Source organism: Blennius ocellaris, assembly GCF_963422515.1.
Source record: "Blennius ocellaris genome assembly, chromosome: 3".
NCBI lineage: Eukaryota > Metazoa > Chordata > Actinopteri > Blenniiformes > Blenniidae > Blennius > Blennius ocellaris.
In genome coordinates, this window is record NC_137652.1 from 15,978,536 (window position 1) to 15,995,302 (window position 16,767).

The 16,767-nt window shown below is 39.8% G+C and overlaps 1 protein-coding gene across 3 annotated transcripts; it reads left to right on the forward strand.

Moving 5' to 3' along the window:
• The first annotated feature begins 689 nt into the window (after nucleotides 1–689).
• Nucleotides 690–14,124, forward strand: LOC308149422 (phosphoribosyl pyrophosphate synthase-associated protein 1-like). 3 transcript variants are annotated; one of them, XM_080521151.1, is made up of 11 exons: nucleotides 690–1,326; nucleotides 4,941–4,993; nucleotides 5,079–5,145; nucleotides 6,595–6,767; nucleotides 7,847–7,962; nucleotides 8,226–8,281; nucleotides 8,764–8,909; nucleotides 10,019–10,057; nucleotides 11,910–11,980; nucleotides 12,773–12,919; nucleotides 13,642–14,124. In XM_080521151.1, exons 1-11 carry the CDS (start codon nucleotides 1,163–1,165, stop codon nucleotides 13,798–13,800), a joined length of 1,191 nt encoding a protein of 396 aa, XP_080377277.1. In that variant the 5' UTR covers nucleotides 690–1,162; the 3' UTR covers nucleotides 13,801–14,124. The 3 variants fall into 3 exon arrangements, with proteins under 3 accessions (XP_080377277.1, XP_080377278.1, XP_080377279.1); XM_080521153.1 differs by lacking the exon at nucleotides 690–1,326 and adding an exon at nucleotides 3,003–3,406; XM_080521152.1 differs by lacking the exon at nucleotides 10,019–10,057 and having other exon boundaries at nucleotides 691–1,326.
• Nucleotides 14,125–16,767: the final 2,643 nt, after the last annotated feature.

Here is a 16,767-nt window from a genome sequence, read left to right on the forward strand (position 1 = left end):
CATCTCAGATGTATTTGAAGAATATGAATCTTCCAGACCTCTGAGGTCATCAGGAAGAGGTTTACTAAGTGTGTCAGTGTCACAAGTAACAAGGTGAAGCAGCTTTTATGTCCTTCGCTCCTCACCTGTGGAACAAACTCCCTGAGCACCTGAGGACTGCTCATTCATTTTAAATCAGGACTTAAAACGTTCATGCTTTCATTTAAAAAACATTATTTTACTGATTTTATTTACCTTTATCTAAAAAATTGTTTTTTACTTTGTTGTTCTTTGAATGTCTTTATTAATCGCTTTGTTTTAACGGTTTTTCTTCTCAAAATAATTTGAATCTTTTAACCACCTTGTTTTAATGTATTTCCTCCTAAAGCACCTTGTGTTTCAACGGTGCTCTGGAAATACATTTGCCTTGCCTGCTTCACTTTGGTATCCATAATAGCATTGAAACATCTGATTTTGATGCGAAAGAAACAGTTAAACTGCAGCTCAGCACGAGAGACGCGCACTCAACTCCGCAGACGCCTTATTTTGGTCGTTGCGCTTTAAATTGAGGGCACATAAAACCTCGGCGCTGATTGGTCGAAAGCAACTCTTAGACACGCCCTATGTTATTTCATTGCGGCCTCTGATTGGCTGCTCCCCAACGCCAATCACTGCACCGTCCATCCATTGAGCGTATGTTCCTGGCGATTTTCTTCTCCCTGCTGAGACAGCACTAACTTCATATTATACACCACGTTTGAATCCTCCAGCGGTGTGTTTGACTTTGGAACATTGGTGACTGTACAAGGCCGCGACTTCTGGCCTTCGTTACGATTTTCCGTCAAGTTGTTAGAAAGCGGATGCGCGTGGAAGCGGCTCGTGTCTCTGCTCGGTGGCTTGACGGTGGTCGCTGACCGACACTCGTGGAACTCCCACGTTCTATGTGGAGCATGTGCTCTTTGTTTTTTCACTTTTTACACTGTGGTTTGTTCCTACTTTGCGAATCGCCTCTGTGGTCAAAGTAGAAACGCATAATAGTGTGAATTTAGATTTTTTTTTCTCTCGGTGATTTGTCCCCCCCCCCCCCCCCCCCCCTTCTTCACGTTATATAAAGGAGACATTTTCAGCAATTTTTTTGGTGGGGGAAAAACAACAAACTACTCCACCGATTGCCAAAAGCAATATGCCCATTAGGCGTTTTGGGGGTCACAGGTCTTTGGTCTCAAACTCCCAGCCCGCGAAGCTGTCCTATGGTTACACCAAGATGAATATTTCAAGAGGAGGATACCGTGTCTTTTCTGCCAACTCCACCACCGCCTGCACCGAGCTGGCCAAGAAGATCACAGAGTAAGTGGCACCCGATTCCAAAATCCAAATCGCAAGACAATTTCATAGAACTTCAATTCTGCTTTATGTCATTCGTCTGCAATGGTAGTGAATTGACAACACGCGTGAGTCACAGCTGCAGCTCACCTGGGTTTGGTTGTGTTATGTGTTTTAGATTTAAATGTGGCTGTTCAAACACAATGCACTATTATCCAGAAATGTGGCACCACACCTCTGATCGTAAAGGGCTGGCGTGATTGTGCAGTGCACTGTTGTACATCACTGTAAAAGTTATATGGCACACATACCAGTGCAAAAACGACGGCGCAGTGTACATGTTTCTTTACTTGGTGCTTAACAGATAACCGAGAAAAGCCCCCACACAAAGAAACTCCTAACTTGTAATACTATATTGTATGCATTGAAATGTTTCTCACAGATGGCTCTACTTCACTGAAAGGGAAATTACCACATTGCAACAAAATGGACAATCAAGTATTCTCTTAGAGGGAAAAGAAACCTTAATGTTTATCAGTGTCTTGTGAATGGAATTTACAGTTTGCAAATAATGTTCAAGCTGTGCAAATATTGTTGAACACTTGACACATACACAATGTCTATCAAGTTCCATCCCTAAATTACATTCTTGATGCATTGCAGCAGTCTTACTTAAATCTTCAGTGTTGACATCAGTTTCCAGTTCATGATAAGAAATGCAGACATAAGTCCCATTATTCCTTCTTGTGTTATATTCTCTTAACATCCTCCCCAAATCTTCCTGAACAACCACGTTTTCAATGAAATTACTTAAACCCAGCATATTGACAATAAATGGATTGATTCCAAGGTAATATTTCCCCCAGCCCTTGTGTAGTGAACACAACCAGTATGTTTCTGTCACTTATCTTTCTCTGTCACAACAATTTGGCTTGAATGTTGACCAAAATAATATTCACCCTTACAGTTATATTAATAAAACTGATACAAAGCATGATCTTGTAGTTCTTTAAAGTTGTGACTGGATCAAGAAAGAGGGCTTAACGAAATGAGGTGATCATGAAAGGTTTGTTTTATTGGATAATTACTGATCTGGTTGTGCGTCTTCTGATGTAGTCAACTCATGTAACCTGTCATGGTAGGAATGCTTGTGATGTAAGGAAAGCAAACTGGAGCGGCTCTTCAGTCGACAGAGAAAATAGGGTGGAGATCCCGCATGCTGGATGTTACTGACAGTCACATGTTGTCTGAGAGGATTCATGAACCATTTAAACAGTTAGGGGTGTTAAACACTGGTTGGCAATAGAATAAAATGCCTTTATTGAAGTTGGATGGGCAACATATAAAGGTTTAATCCAGCGTAAAGCTATAACCTTATTCCATTACAATATAATCTAATAGTTAGATGTGTGAACTATAACTTTTAAATGTGATCACATAGTCTGGAAGGTCAGTGTTGGCAAAGTTAAAATGTCTCTTATTGAATTCTACTGACATTTCTTTTTAATACAGTGATAAAAATGAGCTTAGCTTTCTCAGATTTTATTGCTTGGCAATGATGCAGGACATTATTGGAGAGATTATGTGGCCTTTGTGGTCCCAAGGAGAGCTTGATTCCGGAGCAAAGGTCAAATAACAGCCTGACCACACAGAAAATGTTAATGAGTACTGTACACACTGTTTACTCTGTCGAACTTGTGTTGACTGGGCTCGTGAGTGCGAGTCTGAATGCCTCTATTACTGAAGTCAATTAAATTTTTACAACCATGAAATTCTTCACTGAATCGGACACATTTTAAACTGTTTGTAAAGCAGCAGAGCTGCATTTGCAACATTTATTGAACTTTAGGACGGTTATATCAACTGGAATAAAAAAAAAACACTGAAGGTTGGTGCTGCATGTGTTTTGTTACTTTTCTGTTGTGCTGTGGTTGTAATGGATGATGGTACTATCTGAAATGAGGCTTGTGGTCGTAAACGGTATGAGTCATGAAAAGCAGGGAGGTCTTGTTTCGTGGGATCCCTGTTGACTGCGCTGGCAGAGCCTCCCACTGACATCGAGCCAAGTCCTCTCGGCTGTGATGCGCTTTAAAGAACATTCAAGGTAGCTCCCTGCAGTTGGCACTGCCATGTTGTTTGAGCTTGAAAAATTACAACATAATTTTCAACCTCAGATATCCAGCTGTGCATGATATGTTTGTGCTTGTTCACTGTCAGATGTGATATACTGTAATTATATTAATGTCTGCTTAGTCCTTCCTTACTTTTTCTGTGCTATTTGTTGTTTTCCCCTTTTGTACATGTCCCAGGCAGTTTTTCCAGCACAGAGTGGAAACCACAATGTGTACCATTTAAATTGCTTTCAGTTTATTCAGGCTGACCAAACTTATAAGAGTCCACAGCGTCAACTTCACATTGTATATTTACATGCACAGCTTGGTTAAACTGATGGTGTAGCTTTTTAATTGTATTAATACCTTTGCGTATCTGTACGGGAGCACAACAAATTGCTTTGGAGATAAACACTCTCAGCTTTCAGTATTGGGTGATTTGTGGCTAATCTACAACTTCACAGGCCACAATAAGTCTTTAGCAAGCTACTGTCTTTGTATCTGTCTGAAAACAAACTCCCACAGATTTGAACACATTTAAAGTTAGGTCAGCCAACTTCTTCAGTTTATGCCTCTGTTTATCTTGTGAAATGATGTTCGACTGCCAGGTCAAGATGTGGCGCTGACTTCTGGCACATGATTGAAAAACCTGGTCCTGTTCCAGTGTCTGACTGCTCTGTATACATGCAGGAGTAGCGTGACTTTCAATAGCGTTTCCCAAGGCTTTGATTTTATTCATATTGATACATTTACATGTATATTCAATGTACTTTGTACAATGTTTATTTTTATTAGGCGCCAGATAAATGTGCGACAAATGCCTGTTATTTTAAGGTTTTATGTCAAAAAGCTAATTGCAGCTCCAAAACTTGACCTGCATGCATTTTGCAAGTATGAAAAATGCTTTTGAATCTTGTATTTGAGTCTTTATTTGATAAAATCATTAACTTCTCACTACCACTTCAGCGATGGCTTTTAAAAATATGTAGGTGGTGCTTGTACGGACAATCAAAAGAAAGCTTGGGTGACTGCAGAAAGATGGAGCAATTAATCTTACGAGAAAGCCATCAGTACAAGGGTTGTGGTTTTCTGTTTGTACAAGTTGGAGTTGGAGCATAGAAAGAAAAGAATACGACAGACGGGATCAGACCGGAAGCTAAAAAGACATGATAGATCAGGAGACGGTGGTTACAATCAGAAATCCTGCAGGAAGATGGAAGAGGAAAGGTGGAGATGAGAGAGCACAGACACATATAATGATAATATGAATGTTACTGTGGGTGAAGGGAGGAGAGGAGAGAAGCTCAGTGGTCAATATGGTCTTCTGGTCATCCAAACCTGCAACAGCAGCCTTCATTCACTCTTTAAGATAAAATAGACTTTTAGTTGTCAGCAGAGCAAAATTTCCACAGTTAAAGGGGTTTAATACAGACACAAGCATACATGTACTTTTAGTGAAACGTATAATGCGTGTTCTTTTTTCCTCTTTCAATGCTTTGTTACACTTTTTTTTTTCTTTATTTGCAGGAGGTTGGGTGTGGAGTTGGGAAAGTCTGTGGTTTACCAAGAGTCAAACGGTGGTAAGATCCCAAAATACCATTTTCACACAGGCTATCCTGAATTAAATGTTGCTGATTAATTGGGTTTTTATCTTTTCTTTTTCAGAAACGAGAGTGAATGTGAAAGAGTCAGTCCGTGGACAAGATATTTTTATCATTCAGACCATTCCAAGGTGAACAAAATGTATATTGCTGTAGCCTTTGAACTTGACTACATTACACTTTTAATTTAAAGAACTTCAAAGCTATGACTATGTTATTACCATTTGTTATAAATTAATTAGTTGGTTCATGCTTTTTAGTTGAGCAACAGAGAGCAGATTTTCGGAAAAAAAACAAATCCAGATATTTATTATCACCTCACAACAAAGCAATAGAAATTCCATTGTCTCTGCCATTTTAGTGCCATTGTTTAGCATTTCCAACAATGTACCTGCTCCTTGGTGGTTGTCGTGGTTGAGGAGTCAGCTAATGCTGGAAGCTTGACCGTCACCCGACTGAGCGGTTCAAACATGCAATGTCTGTTGGCTACAGGTGCTGGAGGTTGTTCTTCTTAACATAGCTTTAAAATGCTGTATCTTTGATGCGCACCAAATGTTCTTAAGGGTTGAGACTTGGCATAAAACACAATCGCCACACTCCAGACAGAATGACACATTTGACCTATATGTTTTATAAGGGATCAGTGCTATGACACAATAACTGAATGCATGATTGACTGTGAGTGACGGGTGTCTGCTTGTGTTTTCCTACTTTTGTTGAGTGCCTTCAGTAGATGTTGGAGTGCTTTTGGTGGATTTTATGCATGATGTACAGATAAGATGACAGTTTTACATCTCATTCTACTTGTTATAATGACAATAAAGATGTCTATCTGTCTGCCCATCCAGCTTAACCTCTCATCCCTCATGTGTCATATAGTTTGTCAGAGCCAGTGAGCAATAGATGTTAACAAAATAAAAACAAAACAAAAAAAAACAACAGTGTCCACGTGCAATACAGTAACTGTTGACATCAATTTATCAATGTGTTACGTTAACATGTTAACTTGCTCAGCCATTTATAAATATTAAAAATGTGTGAGAAACCAACAACTGCTTAGGGAAGTCCACTTGGACAAGCACTATTTTACCAAAGCACTTTATTTTTTAATTACTTACTGTTATGCCGGTCGGTATGGCAGTGTAATATATTTACATTATTGCGGCAGCAGTTGAATGCTTCAAAACGTATCTGCATATTTGTATTTCCTCAGATTCTTATCTTTTTCATTTCACATACATTAATCTTAAATCGGTTTGTTTCATCAAGTGTGACAGTCCCAGCAAATTACGGAGTTCATCACAGTTCAGTATGAACAAACCCACAGGCCACTCACCTGCTTGTACAGTATTTCAGGTTTCAACAAGCTGCCAGTGTCTGCGGCTTCAACTGTTGTGGAGTCTAGTAACACATAAAGAACTGTTTGATGAAATTCTTTCAAGCAAATGGAGAAAAAAAAACTAAAACAGACCAAGATCCCTTTTTTAATTTGTTTTCAAAAGCCACAGATTTAAGCCTTGCGGAAGTCTTTTGCAGTTGATGACGTTTAATATATTAGTTTGAATTTCTTTGTTGGTCAGAGACGTCAACACAGCCATCATGGAGCTGCTGGTCATGGCTTATGCCCTGAAGACGTCATGCGCCAAGAACATCATCGGAGTCATCCCCTACTTTCCCTACAGCAAGCAGTGCAAGATGAGAAAGAGAGGATCCATTGTCTGCAAGCTGCTGGCCTCTATGTTGGCGAAAGCTGGTAAATACAACGTTGTAGATTCATATTTACCATTTCAAGATAATGAAAGGACGGCTTAAAGTCCAAAGAATGAATCAAATAATGCCAGATGTGCTTCACAGTCGACCGAATTGTGAATAATTTTGGGTCCTGGTGTGTGAACGTAGAACATGGCAGCCTTCACTTGTGTCACTTTAGACTGTCATTGTTACTACTACTGTGAGGAGAAGTTTGAAGTGTGCTTTATGGTAAGCATCATGTGACTTCCAGTCCAGTTGCTGCCAACTGTTCTTCTAAAGAATTTGTGCCATCTCGAGAAGGCACATCGAGGTAAAGAGGGGAGGATGTATGTAAATAATTTCAGGGATTTGCAGTGTAATTTCTGAACGGGCTGATGGCAAGTTATACCACGTACAGTTCACCAGTCCACCACACAGTAAACAGACAGAATCTCACCCACACTCACATTTGTGTTTATTTTTTCTTTTCACCGTGATTGTGGGAGGAAAATGGAGAAGCTGGAGAAACCCCACACACACATGCACAGCAAAACATTCTGCCCTGAAAACAGAAATGGTCTCGGTTGATCAGCACATCACACCACGTTAAGATGTAATATCACAAATCTATAATTGGAGAGCGGCACCTAAAAGTACCTCAACTTTTTGAGCCGACTGTATAATTTTTGTGTGTTGTGGTCCATTACTTTAGATTTGCGTCACTTGAATATCAAAGGTTCTAAAATCTCAGCAAGTTGTTGGAAAAAGTTTTTCAGGCTGTTTTGGTTGTAGTCCTGTTTTTAACTTGCTCTGCCCCATCGCCTGTGCACAATTTGCAAACCCTCCATAAGCATGTTTTAAATGCACTTCAAAACTTTTGCATCGATTCTTATCTTTATTGTGAATCACATCTAATGTTTTATTTCAGATTCTCACCAGAATATTTAGGAGTCTCTTCTCATAATCTATGATTTAATAAACTGTTTCCGTGTGGTGCATGTGCATTGCGCACAATTATTGAGTGGCACAATTCATGGCAGAATGATTTTGTTTCAGCCATGAGCTGACTAATGTACTTGTGTCATGCATGTGCATTACCAGGGCTGACGCACATCATCACCATGGACCTGCATCAGAAGGAAATCCAGGGCTTCTTCACCTTTCCTGTTGACAACCTGAGAGCTTCGCCATTCCTCATCCAGTACATTCAAGAAGAGGTTTGGCTCTGTGATGCTGAGGTTATGTCAGAAAGGTCTTCCTCTGTAAAATGTAAAAAGGCAACCTTATCTGTAGTCTGATGTGTGATCCCGAATGATAGTATAGCCTATTTGTACCTACTTTACATTTCTCTATCTTTTCAATACAGTGGCATTGTGATGAAAGGGTTTTCATACTAATCACTCAAAGACCTTTCCTTGTGAATGCTTTTTCTGCAATCTAGAGTTACTTTAATCTTAACAATATGCACCTTTCTCCTCAGATCCCAGATTACAGAAATGCCATAATTGTTGCAAAGTCCCCTTCGGCTGCTAAAAGGTATTTAGCCAGATAAGTCTTGACCTGTGAATTGTTTTTTGTTAATGATTATTCCTTGAGATGTATGGACTAAGTCTGATAATACAAGAGGGTGGCGGCTCTGTTAGCTCTGACGTCTTGCGGCTCTAAGTTTCTTGATTTAGACTTGCTGGCCAGCAGAGCCTCCCTCTCTTCGTTAGCGTGTTCTCCCCTCAGCTCTTTGGGTCCTGTAGCATTGTCCAATGCTTGAAACATCCTTATTGGTTAAGTGACGATCCTAAATTGTTGGTGTACGAAGAATAAAACGTGGACTTATTCTGTCTTAACTTGTAGTCAGTGGTGTAGAAGATGTATGTGCATTTCCATGTCAGCAATGCTTGTCACTCTTTGTGTTTACTCTCCTGTGCAAACGTCTTTCTGCTATGTTTTGCCTGTGTATTTGTGTGTCTCGTTTCTGTCAGTTTGTCTTGACTCATGTGTGTCTGCATGTCGGTCTCCCTTAGAGCACAGTCGTATGCCGAGAGGCTGCGACTTGGACTGGCAGTGATGCATGGGGAGGCAAACCACTCCGAGTCGGACATGGCGGACGGTCGACAATCCCCACCTTTGTCCCGCACCACCACAGGACACACTGGGCTGGAGCTGCCGAGTAAGACACACAACCATAAAGCAACATAGAAGTTGATCCGAGTTTCTATTCCTGATGTTTGACTTTTATGTGTTGCCTTGAATGGACATATTCAGATCTTTGTAGCTTCACTGCAAATAAAGGAATTTGCCTGTTCTTTGCTCTGATGCTTCAGAGAGTCAGTCTGGAGCCATAATCACGTAGGACATCGGGAATGTCTTCTGCGTGTTTGAGTTCCTCATGTTTCATTTCAGGCATGACAGCCAAGAAACCTCCCATGTTCAACTACAGTGACTTCACATTTTATCATATTGTACTATCTTCACAATCAGGTCAGCTTGTTCTTATTTCATTCAGACTTGTGTTCATTCAACAGACTTTTCTTTTCTATATCAAGTTCAGAGGTCATAAATATAACAAAATATAATGATGTAAACTCCGAGTTGTGTGGTTCGTTCTTGAAGACAACAAATATTCTAATATATGATACATAGTTTCACAGGAAGTTCTTGGGGACAATTTTTGAGGATGTCAGAAACCTACATTTTTCAACCGTGTTGTTTATTCTTATCCCTTTTCAGAAAATGCCTTGCCGTCTACTCTGAAGGTCCCAGAGTCAAAAAAGTTGTAATTTAATATCACTTAGATTACAGGCATGTAATGACTGTGTTTATCTGCATAGTTAAAAAAACCAAAGATAAACACAGCGTTTTGTCTCTGAGGCCACAATAACAGGGTTTTCTCCACTAGTTTCATGTCAGCCCGACTTGGGCGTTGTTGGAGCCGGCTTACTGCAGACAGTAACTGACGTTGCCTTCTTTGTATTTTTTTTTTCTTTCCTCATCCAGATTTATTTTCACATCCCGCCTGTTCTGTTTTGAGTTAAATACACCATCTTTCTCATTCCTCCTCGCAGCTGCTGAATCGTGGCTGTCCAGCCATCTGTCGGTGCCTTCACACGTGTATCGATCGAATGAAATGTAAAAATCATGGTTTGAAAAAGCCCTACACCTCTGAGCCCCCACAGCTCTGGGGTGTAAACAAACGAGAGAAGCAGTCAAAGCGGTTGCTCTGTCAACATGTGTTTTGTCTGCCTAATTCTAGTTGTACCATCCTATCTTTTTCCACAGGCCCGAGACATGTCCCATTCCCTGGGATAGAGCTCCCAAGTATGATCACAATGCCTGAATCTATCTATCTCCTGTTGATTGTTTATGTGTCATTGCATGGAATGACAGTGAGTCACTGGAGGCTTCCACAATACTAGAGTCCTGTGAGAAGTAGTTGTTGCTACAACTTAAAGGAATTAAAACGGAAGGAAACAACTTTCTGTCCGTGTTTTGTTCACTGACTCTGAGGACACTTTAAACTTGTAATTGCTGCAGCACCACGGTGGCACAAAAACTGCCTAATATGCCTCGTGATATTAACCTCGTATTTTAAAGTGCTCTATTTAAAACGGGTTAATACAGCTAACCAAGCTATTTCCCTTCCAAGAATCTAAATGCTGTGAAAAAGTAAATTATTTCAATATGCTGCCTGTGCATATCTTCTCACTGCAGCAGTGCTGCCTGCCTGTTATATTCTTGGATTTTTGCTCCAGTTAAATCATTGCAGTTCCGAATATTGATCAACTCCTCGCACATTTTGCAAATAGCCTAAAAGATTTGCTGCTGTAGTGAATTGTCTCTCTGTGTTCTCTTTGTTGCTTTTCACAAATGGATGCAAAAATACTTGTTGCGCAATCAACACATCAAACAAATTGTTTTTTTTTAATAAGTTACGATTGTGATTAATGTGTGATAGCAGTCTGTGTTGATACTGATTTTTGACAGTGCGGCCTAAGTTTGTGACCTTGAGGCAAATTTTAATCAGAACTGTGTGAAGTTTTGATGTGTTGATTATTGCTGGAAGCCTCCAGTCTCATGCCCTCTCAGCTGAAATAATTTTCATCTGTGTGGAATGAAGGCTTGTTACTGGATTGAGAAACTTCTGACTGTCAAATCTTCAGGATGGGGAATAATGAGTATGAAGTTAAGAATGATAGTTGATTATTGCTTAACATGAATAGAATCATGCTAAGCAGTCTTATCCTTATTTCTTTATCTTGATTTTTGCATTTATTCTGTTGCTATTCCCGTTATTGCATTTTGTTCAATGTGCTCATTTTGAATCATGATGTGACATTTTTTTTGTTTCTAATGGTTTGAGAGTTATTTGATCAAAGATTTCTTGAGAAGAGGAAAACAAAATCAAAATGAAGGTCTGTCCGAGATTTGATTGGCATTCCAAGTAACTAATCATTTTGAAGGTGTGTTACACTCCCAACTCAAACAAGTTGTACTTCAATGTCGAAGAGGGAATAATGAATTCGCTTTGATAGTTTTGCACAGAAGCTTAGCTGGAGGATTTCTGATGTGTGTTTTTTGGCATGGTCAGTTCTTCCTTGTTGGGTCCCTACAGGTCAGATGTGGTGGGTTTTTGACTTGGATTAATTATTACTTGAAATCTAGCCTTTTTTTTTTTTTTTTCAGAGCTCTAATTTGAAACCCAGTCTCTTTTTTTTTCTTAAAAAAAAAAAAAAAAACGTAGTTTGTAAGCAGCCATCGAGGCGTCTCATTCGATTATAAGTAATGGTTGATCCTGGTCTGTGGGTTAAGAGAGGAGGCTCTACACCAACTTGTTATTTGGTCTACCATTATGCCAAAGGCAGTTCAGTGTTATTGCACCATGTACTTAATATATAATTAATGTGGATTCAAAACCAATTGATGACATATTTTGTCAAAATGTCAAACTTCATGACAAGCCCTGCAGTCACTGAGTTGAAGCTGTGGTAGCTGGAAGCTTGTTGGTTTGGAGCCATCTTGCATGGTGTTTGCAGGTTTTAACCGAATCCCTCCTCACCAAACTTTCCTCAACTTTTCCTTTGTTACAATGAGCCACTCTGGATTTGGGTAGAAGGACAAAACTATACATTCTTTTCCTCAAATTAATTTTGTTATTCTGTCTGTCTTTCAGTAATGATGGCGAAGGAGAAGCCACCAATCACAGTTGTTGGAGATGTCGGTGGCAGAATCGCTATCATCATTGTAAGATTTCAGATGCTCTTAAAGAATATAAACCCTTTCCAAATTATGAAAAATGAGTTTCACAGCATGTATTATATGACTTGGAATTTTGGGGTAAAACCAAAAGAGTTTTACTTCCCGTATTGAGGTGAAGTACAGGTTCACTTTTTTTTTTTAATAGTTTATGATGGTGGCTTTCATAATCTGTTTATCAAATATGATATACCGTATTTTCCGGACTGAGCGCACCTGACTATAAACCACACCTCAAAACTTAAAGGAAAAAAAAAAGTACATGTATAGGCCGTGCTTGACTATAAGAGATCTCTGTTGATAAAGTCGGTTATTTGCTGATTGTCATTCTGAAGAGGAAGATTTCTCAGCTATGAAGTTCAGCAGGGCGGCTTTACGTGATGCACCTGAAGGCATCGCTCACTGCCGTCAGCTGCTGGAGTTCTGGACCACGGAAAGCCGGACAAGAGGAAGTCACGAAGAGCAGAAATATCACTTTTAAGACCAGTTTTGTAGAAGCAGAGGCTCAAAACGGCATGTACCTACATGCAGAAGTAGAATCTGGCGGCATAAAGCCCGCAAACCAGTAGAAATACATAAATTAGCTGTTTCATTGTTTAAGCCACAGGATTCAAAGCATGTTGAAAAAAGTAGCGGCTTATAGTCTGGAAATTACGGTATCTCACAGCAAAGCATCATATCTTTAGAGTTTTGTTAGCTTGGGAAGCTGAATTCATTGTTCCGCTCTTTGTAGTTTCAGCCAAAATATTTAGTTTGTTCTGCTTGTGATTACTTTCCCAGGATGATATCATAGATGATGTGGAGGACTTTGTTGCTGCAGCTGAAATCTTGAAGGAGAGGGGAGCCTACAAAATCTACATCATGGCAACACATGGGCTGCTCTCTGCAGACGGGCCGAGACTAATAGAGGAGTCGGCTATTGATGAGGTAAAGTCACGTGTAACTGGTAGGTTTTTTTTTCATGCACTGTGACTCCCTTGTTAAAGTACATGTGAGGACAGGAGTGAAAACACCTCTTTGACGGTTTCAACATGTTGCAGTCGAGCTGCAGAAGCTACTGATGTGAGCCGGAGCAGGGCAATAGACCTATATATCTTGGAGTTAGATAGTAGTCATAGAAGAAGACACAGAGCATATAGAAATTACTGTGTTTTTGATGTTTGGTGAGTCACAGTGCCCTTAAAGGCCTGGCATATGTTGCTCGTGTTGAGCCGTGTTCATATTGATGTGTGGACGGAATTGTTTTTGAGAACCTCGGGGAGAAAAAAGATCATTTTGGCTTGTGTGGATGTGGCCGAAATCAAGATTGTAAGTTCTTCTTTAGCTTTATATCTTAATAATTTCATATGAACTGAGAGTGTCCAGGGCAGAGTGACAGGTGTGGCAAAAAGTGAGACCAGCTGCTCTACTTGGATTTGAATTTAATGGATTAAAAATGGCAGAAACATTTAAACGCTTATTAAACTGGAAAAGCAAGCTTTAAAAAAAAAAAGAAAAAAAGAAACAAGCAAAACTGTCTCTAATTGAGACGCTGGTGAATTTTATTTTCTGGGGGATAGATTGAACAGATGTGCAGAAAAAGTATTTGTTCATTTGCTTTGGTGTTTGCGGACACAGGTGGTAGTAATGCAATGCTGTTTTGCCTTCAGGTTGTGGTGACCAACACGGTTCCTCATGAGGTGCAGAAGCTGCAGTGTCCAAAGATCAAAACTGTGGATGTCAGTATGATCCTGGCCGAGGCGATCCGGCGCATCCATAACGGGGAGTCCATGGCCTATCTGTTCCGCAACATTGCTGTGGATGACTGAGGCAACAAACAAACACACACTTAAATTCCAGCAAACATTTCTAAGCACATATGCCGAGGACCAAGAATCAAGTTTATTCCAGTTTGTGCTTTGAGCCTCAGTTATTATTTTTTCCTTATGGACCTGTTGGTAGTGCCTTGCTATGTTCTGAGTTTTGGATGGAACAACTTGGATGTTGGTTTACTACTTGACAATGCACACAGTACAGTGGTTTCACTTCACTAATGCATCACTACTATGCTTCCTTATCAGATGAAAACCTGAATGGCACCATCAATGTATCCTGTGCAGCCACAGTAAATAAAGCTGTTCTTCTTGGGTGAACACGGTTCGGTCATTTATTTATTTTGACAAGTGCGGCTTTGATATATTTTAAGAACTCAAATGACTTAGTGCAACTCCTGGCATTGTTAAATATGCATTTGCTTTTTGCAGTGGCTGTGTGAAGACATTTCTGGAACTTTGAGAAGATGTTATTGCAGTTGCTTCACATCTTTCAGTAGCAGTTTCAGTCACATCAGGTGGCGTGCTTCATGAAGCGTCAAATGTCGCGTACCATCCAGCTGCAAACAGTGCACTCGTATTAGGGCCTGTCGCTTTTGGGTATTACTTCATGTTTGACAGTACTGTGTTTGTCAGGCAATGAGAAGCTGATCAGATCAGGGTCAAAAGTTTGGTGTTTTTCTTTCAAATGAATTGGGCAGCAAATGAAAAATAATACACTAAAGGGATGAAAAAAAAACTCTTGCCACCGAAGATTATTAGATTGTATGTCAGCTTAAATCCACCATGGCTGACCTATTATGTACAATGACATTTGAGTTCTGACTTTCGAAAGTTACTTTTTCTTCCTTGACAGGCATCTGAGGGGGGAAAAAGTGTTTTGCTCACTGACCCATGACTGACTGTCTTTGGTTAAATATAGGCACATGACAAAGTGTGGTTATTTTTGCTCTTGCACAGAGGTACAAAAGCCTCAACAACTTAACTATTTGCCTGAATGCAGCCAAATCCAGTTTTAGGTTCTGGTCTCCGACATTACACGTACGATACTTTACAGCGTTTGAAAAACGTTCGGCGTTCATGTCCAGGACCCTGAACTTGTTCTAAACGCCTCAGAGGTGCTTTAAACTGCTGAGGAGCTTTGACCAAGTCCAGGGGCAGAGACATCTGAGAAAATAAGTCAAAACTCTTAATGGCCACCTTCACTGCAACTAAATTGCTTTCATGCTGATATAAGTAATTCTACAACTGAAGGCCATCTGTAGAAAATTACTGGAAGACAAAATTAAATCCTCAGCCGGGCTATGACAATGTAGAATGTTTGACAAGTCCACACACCTGCAAGACTGTGAAGCGTCAAGGTCTCCGTCCCTTCAGAAATGATCGAGTTAGCTCGCAAGAATGTTTAAATGTGGAGTGAAAGAGGAACTGCCTGCAAACGTTAAGCCGGCCACTTCCTCAAATTAAAACAGGAAACTTGGTGCAGTCTAATCTGATGGCGTGTGGGGGAGTTGGACTGGTGATCGGACCTGAACACTACAACTGTCTCCATTCCCCAGGTTGCATTTAAGGGAACTGAGCCCATCTGATTCAGGAACTACAAGGTGATCCATTTTGTCAAGTGATCAAACTGTGAGTGCTGCTCAACTGTTAAGTATTCAGATGCTGTGATTATCAAGAGCAGCAGTTTGCTTTACTTGACTGCTTTACTTGACTGCTTTACTAACTGCGGTCACCTCCGGCCTCTCAACAGTGCTTATACTGCCTTGTAAGCTCAGGTCATGTTCACTTTCATTCAGTTATTTATTTCATGTAATGTAAATAACGAAAATTCCAGTGATATGATCATTCTAAGTTGTGTACTTTAAATTTTCTAAATTTGACTTGAACATTATCATTTAATGATCACTGACTGACCTGCAACAATTCAGTGAAAAATTCCTATTAAAATAAAATGGAGGTATATGATGTAAACATTACATTTAAAGGGGCCTGCTTTAGTTTCATACTGGGTGAAGCTGTCTACTGAGCTAGTTAGCAATGTACTATTGTGATAAAGGAGTATTGATGTGGAAAGCCATTTTTTAACAAGCACTGGGTATCTTATAATGGAGTCAGAGGTACCTGGCATTGCCTAGTTTGTAAAAAAAAAACAAACAAAAAAACTGATCTGTCTTGTCCACCGTACCGTTGAGTCACAAAAATTGAACAACAAATACCAGAACTTGACAGAAGCAGAGGGGGAACTGTAGCTAATCTAATTCATGCAACACTGCGTTTTGTTAAGTGACGTACTCATCATGAACAGAAATGACAAAGAAGTCTGTTTTTAACATTTTGGGCCCTTTAGGAAAATGAATTGTCCCAGTGTGCTATAAATATTAAGAAAATGCCATTAAGGGTTCTTACAATAGGTCAATATATTTGTTCCAGGCTCATCTGATTATGAATATTGCCATAAGCACTCACTTCCAAAACTTTTAAACCACCATTGACGCAAGATGAAGCACCTAGTTAAACAGTTCTCATTCGACATGCATGCGCTGAGTTGTCTGTGACGTTGGTGGATGCAATGTGTGGTTTCTACCAGCAGAGGACAACACAGATCTAAAAGTTAGTGCTGGTACTCTGACTTCAGAAGATTTCAGGTCACTGTGCATAATCGTTGATTGGTATGAGGCACTTAAAATGATATAATGATGGCCATTAACAGCACATAATACCTGATGGCTTATTATTGTAATGACTGTTGTACAGAACTGTGCTGAGACAGATCATGGTCCCACCAAAACCAATCATTTATATTTCTGTATTCGTTTTACATGTAGATGGTCTGCTGCTTTCTATTGTAGAATCACTTTTAAACACCCAGTTTTTTAGTTTTTCTGGGGGGACAGATTTCAAAATCTATTAATGTAAATATGTTTTTGCTCCAAAAAGTAATGAAACGTGTTTTCATGAAGA

What these genes read in the sequence shown, in the direction of transcription:
- LOC308149422 (XM_080521151.1), top strand. Translation starts at nt 1,163, where the DNA reads ATGCCCATTAGGCGTTTTGGGGGTCACAGGTCTTTGGTCTCAAACTCC. An exon ending in ATCATTCAGACCATTCCAAG is followed by an intron (nt 5,146 to 6,594) that starts GTGAACAAAATG and finishes TTTGTTGGTCAG; the next exon opens with AGACGTCAACACAGCCATCA. An exon ending in GCAGAATCGCTATCATCATT is followed by an intron (nt 11,981 to 12,772) that starts GTAAGATTTCAG and finishes TTACTTTCCCAG; the next exon opens with GATGATATCATAGATGATGT.